The following is a 16805-nucleotide window of genomic DNA, read 5'->3' on the forward strand; positions in this document are numbered from 1 at the left end:
CTTAGCGCCTCACTTTTGCTGAGGCTGGCTTTGAACTTGCGATCCTACTGCCTCTTGAGCTGCTAGGATTACAAGCACGTGCCCAGGCCCAGCTGTAATGGTTTTTGATATGGTTTAACAGCATACCTCTAAGAATGTGAATCATACTCCTTAACACCTACACCTACCGAACAACTAAACAGCATTTTATCAAACATCTTGAACTTCCCAAGATAACAAGAAAGATGAATTAGAACTTAAATGGTTGCAAACACTTAAAAGTTATAGACACATGACTTTCTGATTTATTTTCCTCTCTCCAAATCAGAACGACAGCACACAATCTTTATCTGCCCATAAATAAGTTCATCATCTATCTGAATTCTTTTACAATGCTTGATATAAAACCTCCCTTTATAATGAGAAATTCATTTTTTGAATTTGGGGAAAGAAACTGATTTGTGTACTATATCAAGAAACTCTTTTTCAAGTTGTACATACACTGAAATTAGCTAGCTCTCAAAGAATTATAAGAAATTAACATGTATGAATGTAGCAATAAAAAACTGCTGCAGTTTTAATTCGTATTTGGTTTTTAATTTTATATTCTCATCACAAAAATTATTCTAAGAAAGTATACTACAAATCTTGCTGGTGGTTTTAAGAACAAAATAAGGGAAGAAACTGTCTACTATGAGGAAGGAAAATGTATATGAAGGAAAAATAAGTGTAAATATTTATGCTGAAAACTGTTTCTATAATTGGAATTTCATAAAAGCAATATTGATTTATTCTTAGTAATCATGATCACAGTTATCACAGTTTGAAAGAGGGTTGTTTGCTTGTTTTTGTTTTTAATTAAAATAGTGGACAATTCTCATCTGGCTAAATCCAACTCCATTCCTTCACCCCCAGATTTTTCATTTGGGAAATTTTATGTGTCTTCTTAACTATATATATCCTTTATTATCTAGAAAGATTCCCTACTAGCTGAGCATAGTTGTAGGCACCTGCAGCCCCAGCTACTTGGGAAGCTGAGTCAGGAGGATCCCTTGAGCTCAGGAGTTCAAGGCCAGCCTGGCAAAACAACATCCTGCCTCAAAAATAAATAAGTAAAAATTCCCATTAAACAATTTACTTGTCAAAAAAAGCTATTTGATAAAAGACCTCTTTTTTTTTTTTTAAATCTTAAAAAAGAGAAATTAATGTCCTTGAGAGAATGAACCACTTATAACTGTGTCTGTACCTTTTGTGCCTGGCAGGATGCCTGGCTCTGACATGCGCTCAATAAATGAGTACGTTTTGTTGTTGATTCCACTGGCCATTTCTAAGTGTTCTCATCTCATCTTAGACCCTTATTTCTTTGTCTAAGGAGAAGGTCCATGTATTTTATTTCTTGGAGAAGTTAAATATTTATAAAATACTTTTATTTTCTCATTATATATATATTACATTCTTGAAAACACTGTGTTCTGGCAGTCAAAGTAAAGAGGCTCAGTCACTCTTTCAAATTCTACTTACTACATTAACTCCTTGATAGTATTTCCCCTGAAAATGAAGAGGGAAACCTTTGTCCTTTTTATTTTTAATTAAAGAATAAATTTTTTTTCTTAATGCAGTTGACAGAAACTGGGAAGAACAGAAAGTATGAACAAACACTTCTTCCCTTACTGGCATTGCCATTGTTTTCTTAGTCATTACCTATAGGACCAATGGGGAGGTTTTTAATTCATTGGGAGTATAGTTTAGTTTGGTAGTACTGCTTTGCTTTATCTATAGAGAACTGAACACCTGCTCTCAGAGTCATTAAACAAAAAGAAGCTACCTATTTTCCTTAGAAGAAATGTGTAACTCTATTTTTGGATGTGCTGGACAAAAAAGGGCCATATCAGACCTGGGACTTTGTTAAAGAAGTTTTAGGAACTGGGTCTGTAGCTAAGTGGCAGAGCGCTTGCCTAGCATGTGTGAGGCACTGGGTTTGATCCTAAGTACCACATAAAAATAAATAAATAAAAATAAAGGTATTATGTCTATTTATAACTTAAAAAAAGGTTTTTTTTTTTTTTTTTGTAATTAAAAGAATACAAAGTCCTAGAGAAGGATTAAGGATTTGCATCTGGAAAAGTAGTAAAATGAATGTCTAGATGTAGAAATCTATAGTTCTGATACAACTGCAATCTGAACAAAGAATTTACAAGGAACTGCCTGCTAAATAACAAACCAACCAACTAGAAAATGACAAGAGGGCAAACCTTTGAAAAGGTAAACACTGCTAAGCTACTAAAAATGCAGGTATATTCATTAAAAGTCATCAAAATAGGGTGAAAATACAATCAAATAAATGCAATGTGAACCTTGACTATATCCTGTGTGTGTGTGTCTCTCTTGCTTTAATGGAGGGGGAAATGAGGTAGCAGCTATGAAAGATAGCCTTAGAGCAAATGTAGAAATTTCAATTTACCTATGGTGGATGCTGACACCTGGTGTTCCCCTACTAGTCTGTACATCCATCCTTACCCCCAACCTTTCCCATCTTGTTGGCTGCTAATGGCTCATAGCTACCTCCTTCTCAGCTTCAACATGATCCCATGGGAAGCTCAGAAGTGAATTGTTCTCTCATCTTGAAATAGGAGGACTCAGTCCTATGTCAGTCATTGGCTATCAGCTATGGGAAAAGGAAAGGTGGACCAGGACCATTCTCTGGAATATTTGAAAGGTAAAAAGTTATGAGACCTGCATCTCTTAATTGGTGCAGTTTAAAGACACACACAGATAAAGCAAATACAGCAAAACTGAATAAATGTCAGATCTACATGAAGATTTTAAGTGTTTACTATATTATACTTTCAACTTTTCTGAAGGTTTAAACATTTTTTTTAAACATTTACTTTTAAGTTGTAGTTGAGACACAATACCTTTATTTTGTTCATATATTTTTATGTGGTGCTGAGGATTGAACCCAGGGTCTGTCTCTCTATCATTATCTATAGTTATCCTACTGTTGAAACAGCACAGCAGAACTTCTGGGCTAAAATTTTGTAATAAAAAGTTGAAGGAAAAAAAGGAGGGGTATATCAACCCAAAGCCTGCTGTTTCTTTTGTTGGTTGTCATTTTGACACTAATATCCAGAGCTGATAAGCATCCAAAGAAAACATAAATAGAATTAAGGACAAAAATCACAGTCATATCAATAGATGCACAAAAATCCTTCACATCAGCCCTAATTCATGCTAAAAACACTGAAAAAAGCAGGGATAGAAGGAATGTCCGTCAACATCATAAAGACTATATATGAAAAACCCAAAGCCAACCTCATAATACATGGGAAAAAACTGAAAGCACTTCCTTTAAAATCCGGAACAAGACACATATATCCACTCTCACCACTCCTATTCAATATAGTGCTAGGAATTCTTGCCAGAGAAATTAGGCAAGAAAAGGAAATAAAAGTGATTAAAAAAAGAAAAGAAGTCAAATTATCATTGTTTGCAGAGGATATGATCCTATACTTAGATTTCCAAAATACTCCACCAGAAGATTGCTGGAACTAATAAACCAATTTAGCCAAGTAGGAGGTTACAAAAATCAACATACAAAAATCAGTGATTTTCCTATATACGAATAAGGAATCTGTTCAGAATGAATTCAGGGGCTGAAGTTGTAGCTAAGTAGTAGAGTGCTTGCCTAGCATGCATGAGGTACTGGGTTTAATCCTCAGCACAACATAAAAATAAATAAGTAAATAAAGGTATTGTGTCCATCTACAGCTATAAACAAACAAACAAACAAACAAATAAATAAAATGAATTCAGGAAAACATCTCCATTCACAATGGCATTGAAAAAAATAAAATACCTAGGAATAAATCTAACCAAGGAGGTGAAAGACTCTACAATGAAAAGTATAGAACACTGAAGAAGACACAAGATGGAAGACCACCAATGTTCATGGATAGGCAGAATTAATATTGTTAAAATTGCCATATTACCAAAGCAATATCAGATTCAATGCAATCCCCACCAAAATATCAATGACTTTCTTTATGAAACTAGAAAATAAAGCATTAAAACTCATGGAAGGCAAAAGATTCAGAATAGCCAAAGCAATTCTAAACCAAAAAAGCAATGACTTCAGGGCTGAAGCTATAGCTCAGTGGTAGAGTGCCTGCTTCACAGGTATGAGGCCCTGGATTTGATCCTCACCACCACATAAAAATAAAGATATTGTGTCCATATATAACTGAAAAAAAAAAAAAGCAATGACTTCAAATTATACTATGGTTATAGTAACAAAAACTGAATGGTACTGGCATGAAAATAGACACAGACCAATGAAACAGAAGACACAGAGACAAATCCATAGAGATTCAGTCATCTGCACAGAGACCAATCCACAAAATTACAACTATCTTATATTTGATAAAGGGGCTAAAAGCATGCAATGGAGAAAGGATAGCATCTTCAACAAATGGTGCTGGGAAAACTGGAAATCCATATGCAACAAAATGAAACTGAATCCCTTTCTCTCACCATGCACAAATGTTAACTCAAAATGGATCAAGGAGCTTGATATCAAATCAGAGACTCTGCATCTGATAGAAGAAAAAGTTGGCTCCGATCTACATACTGTGGGGTTGGGCTCCAAATTCCTTAATAGGACACCCATAGCACAAGAGTTAAAAACAAGAATCAACAAATGGGACTTACTCAAACTAAAAAGTTTTTTTCTCAGCAAGAGAAACAATAAGAGAGGTAAATAGGGAGCCTACATCCTGGGAACAAATCTTTACTCCTCACACTTCAGATAGAGCCCTAATATCCAGAGTATACAAAGAACTCAAAAAATTAAACAATAAGAAAACAAATAACCCAGTCAACAAATGGGCCAAGGACTTGAACAGACACTTCTCAGAGGAGGATATACAATCAATCAACAAGTACATGAAAAAATGCTCACCATCTCTAGCAGTCAGAGAAATGCAAATCAAAACCACCCTAAGATACCATCTCACTCCAGTAAGATTGGCAGCCATTATGAAGTCAAACAACAAGTGCTGGCGAGGATGTGGGGAAAAGGGTACACTTGTACATTGCTGGTGGGACTGCAAATTGGTGCGGCCAATTTGGAAAGCAGTATGGAGATTCCTGGGAAAGCTGGGAATGGAACCACCATTTGACCCAGCTATTGCCCTTCTCGGACTATTCCCTGAAGACCTTAAAAGAGCGTACTATAGGGATACTGCTACATCGATGTTCATAGCAGCACAATTCACAATAGCTAGACTGTGGAACCAACTTAGATGCCCTTCAATAGATGAATGGATTAAAAAATGTGGCATTTATACACGATGGAGTATTACTCAGCACTAAAAAATGACAAAATCATGGAATTTGCAGGGAAATGGATGGCATTAGAGCAGATTATGCTAAGTGAAGCTAGCCAATCCCTAAAAAACAAATGCCAAATGTCTTCTTTGATATAAGGAGAGCAACTAAAAACAGAGCAGGGAGGAAGAGCATGAGAAAAAGACTGACATTAAACAGGGACGAGAGGTGGGAGGGAAAGGGAGAGAGAAGGGAAATTGCATGGAAATGGAAGGAGACCCTCATTGTTATACAAAATTACATATAAGAGGATGTGAGGGGAAAGGGGAAAAAAATCAAGGGAGAGAAATGAATTACAGTAGATGGGGTAGAGAGAGAAGATGGGAGGGGAGGAGAGAGGGGATAGTAGAGGATAGGAAAGATAGCAGAATGCAACAGTCACTAGTATGGCAATATGTAAAAACGTGAGTGTGTAACCGATGTGATTCTGCAATCTGTATATGGGGTAAAAATGGGAGTTCATAACCCACTTGAATCAAATGTATGAAATATGATATGTCAAGAGCTTTGTAATGTTTTGAACAACCAATAAAAAAAAGATCAAAAAAAAAAAAAAGAGATTCAGTCATCTGACAAAGGTGTCAAAACATACACTGGAGGGACTAAGGCTGAGGCTCAGGGGTAGCACACTTGCGTGGCATGTGTGAGGCACTGGGTTCAATTCTCAGCACTGAATATAAATAAATAAAATAAAGGTCTGTCGACAACTTAAGAAAAAATATATACTGGAGAAAAGACAGCTTTTTCAAACAAATGGTGCTTGGAAAAGTGGTTTTCCATATATAGAAGAATGAGTCTAGATCCCTATCTCATGCTATACAAATGCCAACTCAAAAAGGATCAAAGACCTAGGAACAAGACCAGACACTGGTCTTAGTTCTCCTAGAAGAAAATATAAGGTCCACACTCCAACACATAAGTGCAGGCATTGACTTTCTTTCTTTCTTTGGTACCCGGATTTAACCCAGGGGCTCTTAACCATTGTGCCATATCCCCAGCCCTTTCTTGTATTTTATTTAGAGACAGGGTCTTACTGAGATACTTAGGACCTTGCTAAGTTGCTGAGGCTGGTTTTGAACTCACAATCTTCTTGCCTCAGCTTCTTGAGCTGCTGGGATTACAGGCATGCGCCATTGCACCTGACCAGGCAATGACTTTCTCAGTAGGACTTCCAAAGCTCAGAAAATAATGTCGAGAATAAATAAAGATGGGATGACATTAAATTAAAAAAGCTCCTTCATAGCCAAAGGAAACAATGTGAAGAAAGAACCTATTGGATGGAAGAAAATCTTTGCTACTTATTCTTCTGACAGAGGATTACTATCCAAAATAACTTTACACTAATATTTTTTTTTTTAAAATATGAAAACCCAAACCAAACAACCCACTCAAAACCAAATCCAAAATAGAACAACAAAACCAAAACCATTTGACCCAGCTATCCCTCTCCTTAGTCTATACCCAAAGGACTTAAAAAGAGCATACTACAGGGACATAGCCATATCAATGTTTATAGCAGCACAATTCACAACAGCTAAACTGTGGAACAACCTAGATGCCCTTCAATAGATGAATGGATTAAAAATGTGGCATATATACACAAGAATATTACTCAGCAATAAAAGAGAATGAAATCATGACTTTTGCAGGTAAATGGATGGAAATAGAGAAGATAATGCTAAGTGAAGTTAGCCAATCCCAAAAAACCAAATGCTGAATATTTTCTCTGATATAAGGAGACTGATTCATAATGGGAGAGGGAGCATGGGAGGAATAGCGAACTCTAGATAGAGGGGTGGGAGGGAAAGGGAGGGGTTAGAAATGATAGTGGAATGTGATGGACATTATTATCCAAAGTACATGTATAAAGACATGAATTGGTGTGAATATACTTTATATACAACCAGAGATATGAAAAATTTTGCTCTATATATGTAATAAGAATTGTAATGCATTCTGCTGTCGCATATAAATAAAAAACAAAAACAAAAACAAAAAACCCCTAACAAAAACAAAAAACTTCTCAAAAGAAGAAATACAAATGGTCACTAAATATATGAAAAAAACATCTTTAGCAATTAGGGAAATGCAAATGAAAACTACACTTAGATTTCCTATTATTCCAGTTAGAACGGCAGCTATCAAGAATACAAACAATAACAAATGCTGGAGAGAATGTGGAGAAAAAGGAACATATTTACACTGTTGGTAGGATTGTAAATTAGTACAACCACTATGGAAATCAATTGAAAGTTCATCAAAAGACTAGGAATGGAACCATCATATAACCTAGCTATACCACTCCTCAGTATTTATCCTAAAAAATTAAAGTCAGAATATTATAGAGATACATGCATATCCATGTTTATAATAGCAGAATTCACAATAGCCAAACTGTGGAACCAGCTTAGGTATTCATTAATGAATGAATAACAAAAATGTGGTATATATACATAATGGAGTTTTATTCTGCCATAAAGAAAAGTGTGAAATTATGTCTTTGGCAGAAAAATGGAGGGAACTTGAGAACATTATGTTAAGTGAAATAAACCAAACTCAAGAAGTTAAGGGTCACATGTTTTCTCTCATATGTGGAAACTAGAGAGAATAATGGAAAAGAAAGTGGTGGGTGGAGCTTATGAAAATAGAAGGGAGATCAATAAGAGTAGACAAAAGGAAGCAGGGGGAAGGAGAGGGGAAGGAAAGGAGAAATACTGGGGAATGGAATTACCAAAATTATATTGCTATATTATATACATGGACAAATATATAACAATAAATACCACCATTATGTATAATCAGGGTGTATAAATATGTAAAATATGGAAAAATTTATTATTATTATTATTATTATAAGATTTTGTTACATATGTGTAAATATGTAAAATATGGAAAAAATTCTTTCAGTGTTTCCCCAATATCTCCCCTAAGATAAACTTCTAATTCCTTCACATGTTTCATAAGGGCTCAGCTCTCTTCTTCAACTCCTGCCATACTCAGTGTATGATTTATTCTGAACAATTTAACAATTCCTTGAATACGTCATGACCTTCTTTAGCTCTCCTATTCCCAGCTCCCGTAATGCTAGAGATTCCCTTGTGCGTGCTAGGCAAGTGCTTTTCCACAGAGCTACATTTTTTAGCCCACTTCTTTAGCTTTTGAATCTAGGAATACTGTGCCCAGAATGCCTTCTCTTTCTCTGTATTGCTGGCAAATTCCTACTCATACTTCAAGAAATTAGTTCAAATTTCACCTCTTCTAGGAAGGCCTCCCCGAACTCTCTAGGCAGTTAACTGGTTCTTTTTTGTATCTTCATAGTATACATCTTACATTTATTAGATTACTAAAAATTATTGTTAACATGTCTATTTTTCTTTAGAAGTGAAATCAAGAAGGCAGGGACTGGACCCTTTGCATCCCTAACTTCAGCAAAATGACTGCCACTATGCTTAATGAATGTCTGATAAACAGCCACTGCTTTTTAGCATTATATACTTACCACAGCTGGTGAGGGAACATGAATGCTTGGGACAGATCGAGGACGCACATGATTGGCCAAATGGCAAAGAACAACACCATCAGTTAGAGCTGCTCCAAGATCACAAGGCAGAGATACTTTTAGTCGGTACTCTATATGCTAACAGAATAGGAAAACATGTAATACAGTAATTGAAGATTGATTAACAAATAAGACATAATGGAGTTACAATGGAATACACTTAGTTGGAAATCAAGATAAAAAGGAAATAAGGAGATCATACATGTACATACATACAGCAGCTAGGCCACAGTGCCAAATACAACAGAAATTCATATACCATTTTCTGAATAAAAAGAAAACAAAGACTGGATTCTCTTTCGATTTCAAAATAAAATAGCTAACCTCTTATCACATAAGTGTATATGTATATGTGTATGTTCATATAAATTATTATTATAAGATTTTGTTATAATATGAAGCAGAAAGGAAATGAAAATAATTTCAAATGCATAGGGCTAAGAATAACCCATCTCAATTTTTTCAGTAAAAAGTTGAAAAGAATTTCTTCAGTAGCATAATTTCTTTTACATTTATCACAAAACACAGCCACAATAGATATCTACTAATTCTATGAACAAGTAATTATGGGATTATGGATTATAGTAATATCACGGAAAAAGTGCAATTCAAAGATAATATACACACTTTTCGTAGTTGTTCTATTAATTTCAGCTCTTCTTCTCTCTGCCTTGATATGGGATCTGTAGAATCAGTGGTAGGTGCAGAAGATGGGAGAGGTGAAGCATGGCCTAGAAAAATACTAACATGTTAGATAGAAAACCAATGCTAAGAAAATACATCTGTCTGATGACAATGTCCTTGCAAGGACATCATTTTCTGCTTTCTGGATTGAATTTTTAAAAATGTTTTTATTATGGAAAATTTCAAATATACATGATAATGATTACTCATTTGGCTTAACTACTGTATTTGAGCCCAAAAATGTTATCATTGAAAAAAAATACATATACAGAAAATTATACAAATAGCAGAGATTAATAATTTTCCTCAGAAAGTGAAACAATTAATATCCTTAGAGATATTAATTAATTAGTAAATGAAACATTACTTATGCCCAAAAGCCCTTTTGCATGCTCTGCCTATCAGTACCTAAAGGTTACCAGTATGCTGACTTCAAAAGCCATAGATTAGTTTTCTCATTTTTGAACTTTCTATAAATTAAATCATATTGTATGCTTTTGTGGTCTGGCTTCTTTTGATTAACATGATGAGATTTATCCATGTTGACGTTCAGAGTTATTTGTTCATTTTCATGACCTTTACGGTATATGCCAATGTTTAGCTATACCACAATTTATTATCCATTCTACTGATGGACATTGTATTTGGGGCTATTTTGAATAATACTGCTGTGAATATTTTTGGACATATTTTCGGTATACCTGTGTGCATATTTCTCAAAATTGTTGGTTTATGGTCATGGAGTGTACAAATGTTTGACAGTTTATCAATACAGAAAAATCTGAAAAAGCGCATTGCAGCTGGGTACGGTGGCACATCCCTCTAATCCTAGTGACTCAGGAGGCTGAGGCAGGAGTCTTGCAAGTTTAAAGTCCAGCCTCAGGAATGTAGTGAGACCCTGTCTCATAATAAAAAATCGAAAGAGCTGGGAATATAGCTTAGTGGGAAAGTGTCCCTGGGCTCCATCCCCAGTATCAAAGGGGTCGGGGAGAAGAAGCTATATCCTCTAACTGAAGAGGATTTTATTTGTTCAAATATTCAAAACTTATTTAGCTGGATGTGGCAGTGCATACCTGTAATCCCAGCTACTCAGGAGGCTAAGATAGGAGGATTTCAAGCTCCAGGCCATCTTAGTACCCCAACCCCCCTAAATCAAAAAACATAAAAATGCTTGCTTTTAGGTGATTCTAAGCAACTTTTTAATCAAAACAGATTTAATCACAGGTATCTGCAGAGTTTAAAGCTTTTGCTATATAAGTTTAAAAGATGTTACAGTTTATGTCTTGTATAAAGCACCTTTCCAGCCCCAACCCTATCCTGCCCCATTTTCAAAATCACTATCACCTACCTTTATTTGTTTCTGCCCTGACAGCTGCTCGGAAAAGGAAACTTTCAGGGCGCAGGGGTTGATTTCTCTGGATGGTAGCAGGAAAAGAATATGCAGGGGAATGATGAACTAAATCAGTATGGAAAAAGCAAAATGAAACGAAAGATGGAAAGCAAATTAAATATAATGTAGATGTACATGTCACAGTCACAAAAGTTCAGTAAGTAGTACATACAGAAAAAATCAAACATGGCAATATGATATAAAATGATACTTTTTTTCTTTTTGGACTTAGGATTGAACCAAAGAGTGCTCTATCACTAAGTTACATCCCGAGCCCTTTTTATTTATTTTTTTATTTTAAGACAGGTTCTCAATAAGTTGCTGAGGCTGGCCTGGTACTTGTGATCCTCCTGCCTCAGCCTTCTGAGTTGCTGGCATTTCAGGTGTGTGCCAGCATGCTTGTTAAGAATTCTGTTTACTAACGAAAAACCTGGCATAGAAAAGTAATCCTTAGAGAAGGGTTTTTAATTCTCATGTTATTTTTGGTATATCAATAAATACAGAAAAATGCTAATATACTGAACATACCCTCTTGCAAATCTATAGCCCTGCTGGCTCAAGCTCATTTGTTCTCATCAAATGGCTAAGTAGTTGAATAACCAGTTGAATTAAAAAGTGGGAAATGTTTAGAAAGTTTTCAATTTGTGTCTGATTTCTGTCTCAGAAAAAGAAGTCAGTTCTCTAACTAATCAACTTGTTCAAGAAAATTCTGGTTAAGAATTAGATCTTGATATGGTTAACTGTACTTTTGTGTCTATTACCTGTTTCTGTTGTAGGTGAACTTGATAAGGCAGTAGATCTGTCATCACTCTGTGGAGAAAGACACAGCAATAATTATTATTCAAGAAGACAAACTTTCCACATTTATGTTAACTTTGGGACTATATTAAAAAAAACCCAAAACCAAAAACCCATGCAACTCTCCTTCAAATTTAAGTCTTAGAATGAAAATTAAGTGAAAAGAATTAATCTCGTACATTATTTTAAAAAAATATATATTTTTTTAGTTGTAGACAGACACAATACCTTTATTTTACTTATTTATTTATTTTTTATGTGGTGCTGAGGATCGAACCTAGTCCTGCACACGTGCTAGGCAAGCACTCTACCACTGAGCTACATACAACCCCAGTCAAACTTTTTGTGTTTATGTAAAGTATTATCTAAAAATAACAGGTATTTCCAAAGACTGAGAAATCATCACTATAAGGTACAAAATATATGGGAAAGAATAAAATTTTATTTTCTAATAGCAATTCTCTGGAATAATTTCTAAAATACTTTTTCCTCTGGAGAATAATATTTAATCTTTTGGAAAACAGGAAACAGGATTCTTCATTCAATTAGAAACAAATGTTTTTACAAGATGATGTCTTTTCTAGAATAGTATTTGATTTCAATTCATTGAAGAACAGTACTGTAAAAAGGAGGAGGAACTAGCTAAAACGGTATAAAGTTTACGTAAAAAAAAGGGGAACTTAAGATAAAAAACATATTCAATGGCTGGGTTAAAGATGTTGAAGGTTTGGCAGGAGAGCAGAATCAAGAAGTCTTGACATCTAATTAAATTTAAACATAACTTTATGGTATATTAGGCATTTCTAAACCAAAATGTCTTTAAAACTAACACACACACACATATCTGCTCCCTCCCACCCTACCCAGGGCTCAATAGTTTCAAAAATCTCATATCTCTAGTTGAATTTGGGTCAGATAAAATAAATGATGACAGAATTTTAATTGCAAACAACAATGACAAGGAAAGAGCCATGCAGTTGAGAATATTCTTGGACAGATTTAGAGACAATTTTCTGGTAATGATTCCTTAGTTTGATATTTATGGGCTGAGAGTCAAGATTTAAATGTTAAGATTTAAAAAGCAAGCTGGGCTTGCAAGGCATGGTGGCATACCTGTAATCTCAGTGACTCGGGAGGCTGAGGCAGGAAAATTGCAAGGTCGAGGCCAGCCTCAGCAATTTAGTGAGACTCTGTCACCCCCCAAAAAAGGTGTGTGTGGGGATGCGGGGAGGCTGGGGATGTGGCTCAGTTGTGAAGCGCCTCTGGGTTCAATTCCAGGTACCGCCCCCCCCCCAAAAAAAAAAGCCAACAAGAAGCTTTGCTCTTGACTGAGGCAGAAACAACATGTCCATCAAGATTATAGATGTATATAATCTATATTTTAGGTGTTGAAAAAAAATGGAAACTTTAATAAATTTAAAACAAGAGTAATAGGAATTAATAAAAAGGAATCAACAGGCAAATGAGGCAAAAGCTGGATACTTTAGATGGAAACAAAAAGACTACTGTTATTTTCAAAGATATGAGCTAGGAAGGAGAAAGTTAGCTAAATGAAGACTGGCTGAAATACCAATGGTATAAGTAGAAAAAACATTTAAAGGCAAAAATTATTCTAGATAAAGGAAAAAATATTTTTAAAAATTTAAAAGAATTATTCATAGGATACAGACTAGAAATTTAACATTTTAAAGAATAAAAGAAAGTTAATGGGCAGCTAGCTTTATTGGATAAGAAGGAAGAGCCAAAACAAATGATGCTGAAGGTCAGCAAATGTTCTCTACCTCCAGAAACAGCAACTGATACCATGCAACTCACCTGTGAAAGAAACTAAAGCCAGAAGGCAGGAAACTGTTAAAAGGATGACTTTTAATATACTTTTATTGAAACTATAAATCTACATGACTTGCATTTTAGGACACTATAAAATAATTAGTTGAAATCACATTGGGATCATTAATTATATTTGGGAATTCTTGGAGAACCAGACAGAAAACAAAAAGATTATAAAATAATCTCAGAAGTTGACATGAACTCAAATTCTAAGCCTGGCTAAGAAACAACAATAAGAAATTATGCCTACATAACCCACTTGAATCAAAGTGTGGAATATGATATGTCAAGAAATTTGTAATGTTTTGAACAACCCACAATAAAAAAAAAAAAAAAATTATGCCTAAATTCAGTACATAACTGCTGTAAAGATAAAAATAAAGAATAAATCTTTTAAAACTAGTAATTTGAGGGGCTGGAGTTGTGGCTCAGTGGTAGAGTGCTTGCCTAGCATGTGTGAGGCACTGGGTTCGATTCTCAGCACCACATATAAATAAATAAAAGTCCATCAACAACTAATAAAATATTTTAAAAAATCTACTCATTTGACAGTCAAGCAGGCTGGTAGAAACAAAGTCATAGCCACTTTTATAGAGAAACTTTGGTCTGGATCATGCAACTTTTGGCACATTTGTACATGGCCTTTATTAGCTATGACTCAGATTAAAAGTGCCAATGCCATGAGATATCCCTTGAGTATAATGAATTAACTTCTCTCTCACACATGTAAAATGGTTTACCTTCCTTGAGAGAATTGTGGAAAAAAAAAAAAGTAACCAAAATAACTTTCTGTTGTACAAATAAGGAACTCAACTGAGAATAATTGGAAAAAATGTTAACATGGAAAATAACGTAGGTAGTTTTTTCAGGGTCAAGTAGAGAAGTACACAGTGGTAAATAATAGCTTTCAAATATAAAGAATCTTACATAAAGATTGTTAAGTAATGGAAAAAAGAAATCAGTACACGCCATAGCCAGAACAGATACGTTAGTCAAAGAGAGGATCTTGACAGTGAGAAGTTTTAATAATTTCTTATGTATACTAAAATAAAGATGCAATTATCATTCCCAGAGGCCTTAAAAAATAAAATACTACAGGCTCTAAATTTTTAGAATTTAGACTAAATTTTTCTAAAAGGTGGAATTTATCATCTAATATTACTGTTGACATAAAGCAAAGGGTGGCAATTTTTTTTTCTTAAAAGGCCAAACAAACATTTAGGCTTGCAGATTGTTATAATCTCTGTCACAACTATTCCAACTCTGCTGTTTATTGCAAAAGCAGACACAGACAATAAATACATAAACAAAAGGGATTGGCTGTGTACCAATAAAAGTTTTTTGTTGTTATTGGTTTTTTTTTTTTTTTTTTGGTACCAGGGATTAATCTGGGGGCACTTAACTACTGAGCCACATCTCAAGGGCTTTTTATATTTTATTTTGAGACAGGGTCCCATTAAGTTGCTTACTTCACTAAGTTGCTGAGGCTGGCTTTGAACTCATTGTTCTCCTGCCTCAGCCTTCTGAGTTGCTGGGATTACAGGCATGTACCATCACACTTTCAAAAAATTTCAAGTGAAACCAGTGTTAAACTCAAATAGTTTCATAAGCTTAGGCATATTTCATATAATCCTAGATTTCAGATTGTTGCTATCACCAATCTATTGGAAAATTTAAGACCTACTTTGTGCACACCCTCCCCAAATTTCCTGGTGAAATAATGTAACAAAAGATACCTTAAGAGGCGTGAAGGCAGAAGAATGAAGCAGGGTAACAGCACAGCCCACTTGATTCAACCCTGACAGCGACTAAATTTCAAAAAGAGGAAGAGAAGAAACAGAAGGCAGCATTTATGTTAGCAAAATGCCAGGCAGGCAGATCTGATCAGTGAAATTAGAGAAGGAAAAGTCATTGACAAACTTTTCAAAATGTTTTACCAAGGTTATTAATAAGTTTGAAGGAGAATATTTTGGGGGAAAATCCCCATCATTTATACAACATAGGATCTCTACCTGAATAATTCAGGATATTTGTAATATCTCATACCATATTAATGAAGAACCAAGAGGCATGAGTTAATAAAAATTATTTTACACAGAAATAAAACTAAGAACATCAATATTTTTAGCAAAATAGTTTTCAAACTATTGAGTCCTTTGCTGTTCCTATAGCAGGGAAAATGAACCAGTCAATTTTAACTGAGCAGAACTGGCTTCAGAACAATATTTTAAAAATATTAATCCAAATTAATTTATTATAATCCAATTTAAGGCTCTGATGTGAGAACACAGGACATAACAATTCTGTATCACACCTTAAGGATAAACCAGCATTTCATTTCTGCCTCTGTGAAATTCCAAATGACCTATAAGAGGGTAGGGAAGAATCCCCCTACCCCCTGTTTTTAATCCTTTATCTTTCATCAGCCAACATACAACTAGTTAGGTATATTACAGATATTATAAGAAATACTGTTAGAAACTAATGTCTATGTATGATTATTACTCAACATCTGAAATTAAAATAAAAAAGAAGCCATTATATAGATTTTTGATTATAGCTAAGACGGTCAAGACATAGAACTTTTTCCTTTTGCCACATGGGAAATAAAAATCAGAGAAGATTTTTCAGAAAGGAACTGAATAAGATTTACCTACTATGACAATAAAATGGCAAAAGCTTAAAGCTATTAAGGTCTTTATAAATTAAATAATAAAAAAAAATTAAACTAGGGATACATCATGGGATAAATGAACAAAAACATAGGTGGGCATTTATTTATTTATTTTGGTATCAGGGATTGAACTCAGGGGTGCTTAAACACTGAGACACATCCCCAGCCCATTTTTGTATTTTATTTAGAGACAGAGTTGCTTAGGGCTCGCTAAGTTGCTGAGACTGGCTTTGAATTCACGATCCTCCTGCCTCAGCCTCCTGAGCTGCTCCCGACCATGCCCAGCATAGGTGGGCATTTATAAAAGGGTCTATGTGTATTTAATAGGATAAATACACCTTTTTTTTCCCCCCTAGATAGGGTCTTTCTCTGATGCCCAGGCTGGTCTTAAACTTTGTGGACTTGTGATCTGCCTGCCTTAGCCACCCAAGTAACTGGGACTATAGGCATGCAACACCATGCCTGATTACAACTATATTTTTAATGAGAATTAGTAGAGAACAGTA

General features: G+C 34.8%; 1 protein-coding gene and 1 non-coding gene across 14 annotated transcripts in view; both read right to left on the reverse strand.

Moving 5' to 3' along the window:
* Positions 1-16805, reverse strand: part of Lrch3 (leucine rich repeats and calponin homology domain containing 3) — a 126100-nt gene that overhangs the window by 13808 nt on the left and 95487 nt on the right. For 4 of the 13 annotated variants that reach the window (XM_046458100.2, XM_046458096.2, XM_046458094.2 and 1 more), the window contains 5 exons: positions 15362-15433; positions 11759-11807; positions 10956-11063; positions 9551-9654; positions 8864-9001 (listed from right to left, as the gene is read on the reverse strand). In XM_046458100.2, the coding sequence (XP_046314056.1) occupies positions 8864-9001; positions 9551-9654; positions 10956-11063; positions 11759-11807; positions 15362-15433 (471 nt within the window). The remainder of the gene's footprint in view (positions 1-8863; positions 9002-9550; positions 9655-10955; positions 11064-11758; positions 11808-15361; positions 15434-16805) is intronic. The other 9 variants (XM_046458099.2, XM_058583533.1, XM_046458097.2 and 6 more) reach the window with 3 other exon arrangements.
* LOC124101892 (small nucleolar RNA SNORD43) lies at positions 301-357 on the reverse strand. Its single transcript, XR_006854733.1, has one exon. It is a non-coding gene; the product is annotated as a small nucleolar RNA SNORD43 (small nucleolar RNA).

Source organism: Marmota monax, unplaced genomic scaffold (assembly GCF_021218885.2).
Source record: "Marmota monax isolate L192 unplaced genomic scaffold, Marmota_monax_Labrador192_F-V1.1 WCK01_AAM20220418_F8-fsc00052, whole genome shotgun sequence".
NCBI classification, from domain to species: Eukaryota; Metazoa; Chordata; class Mammalia; order Rodentia; family Sciuridae; genus Marmota; species Marmota monax.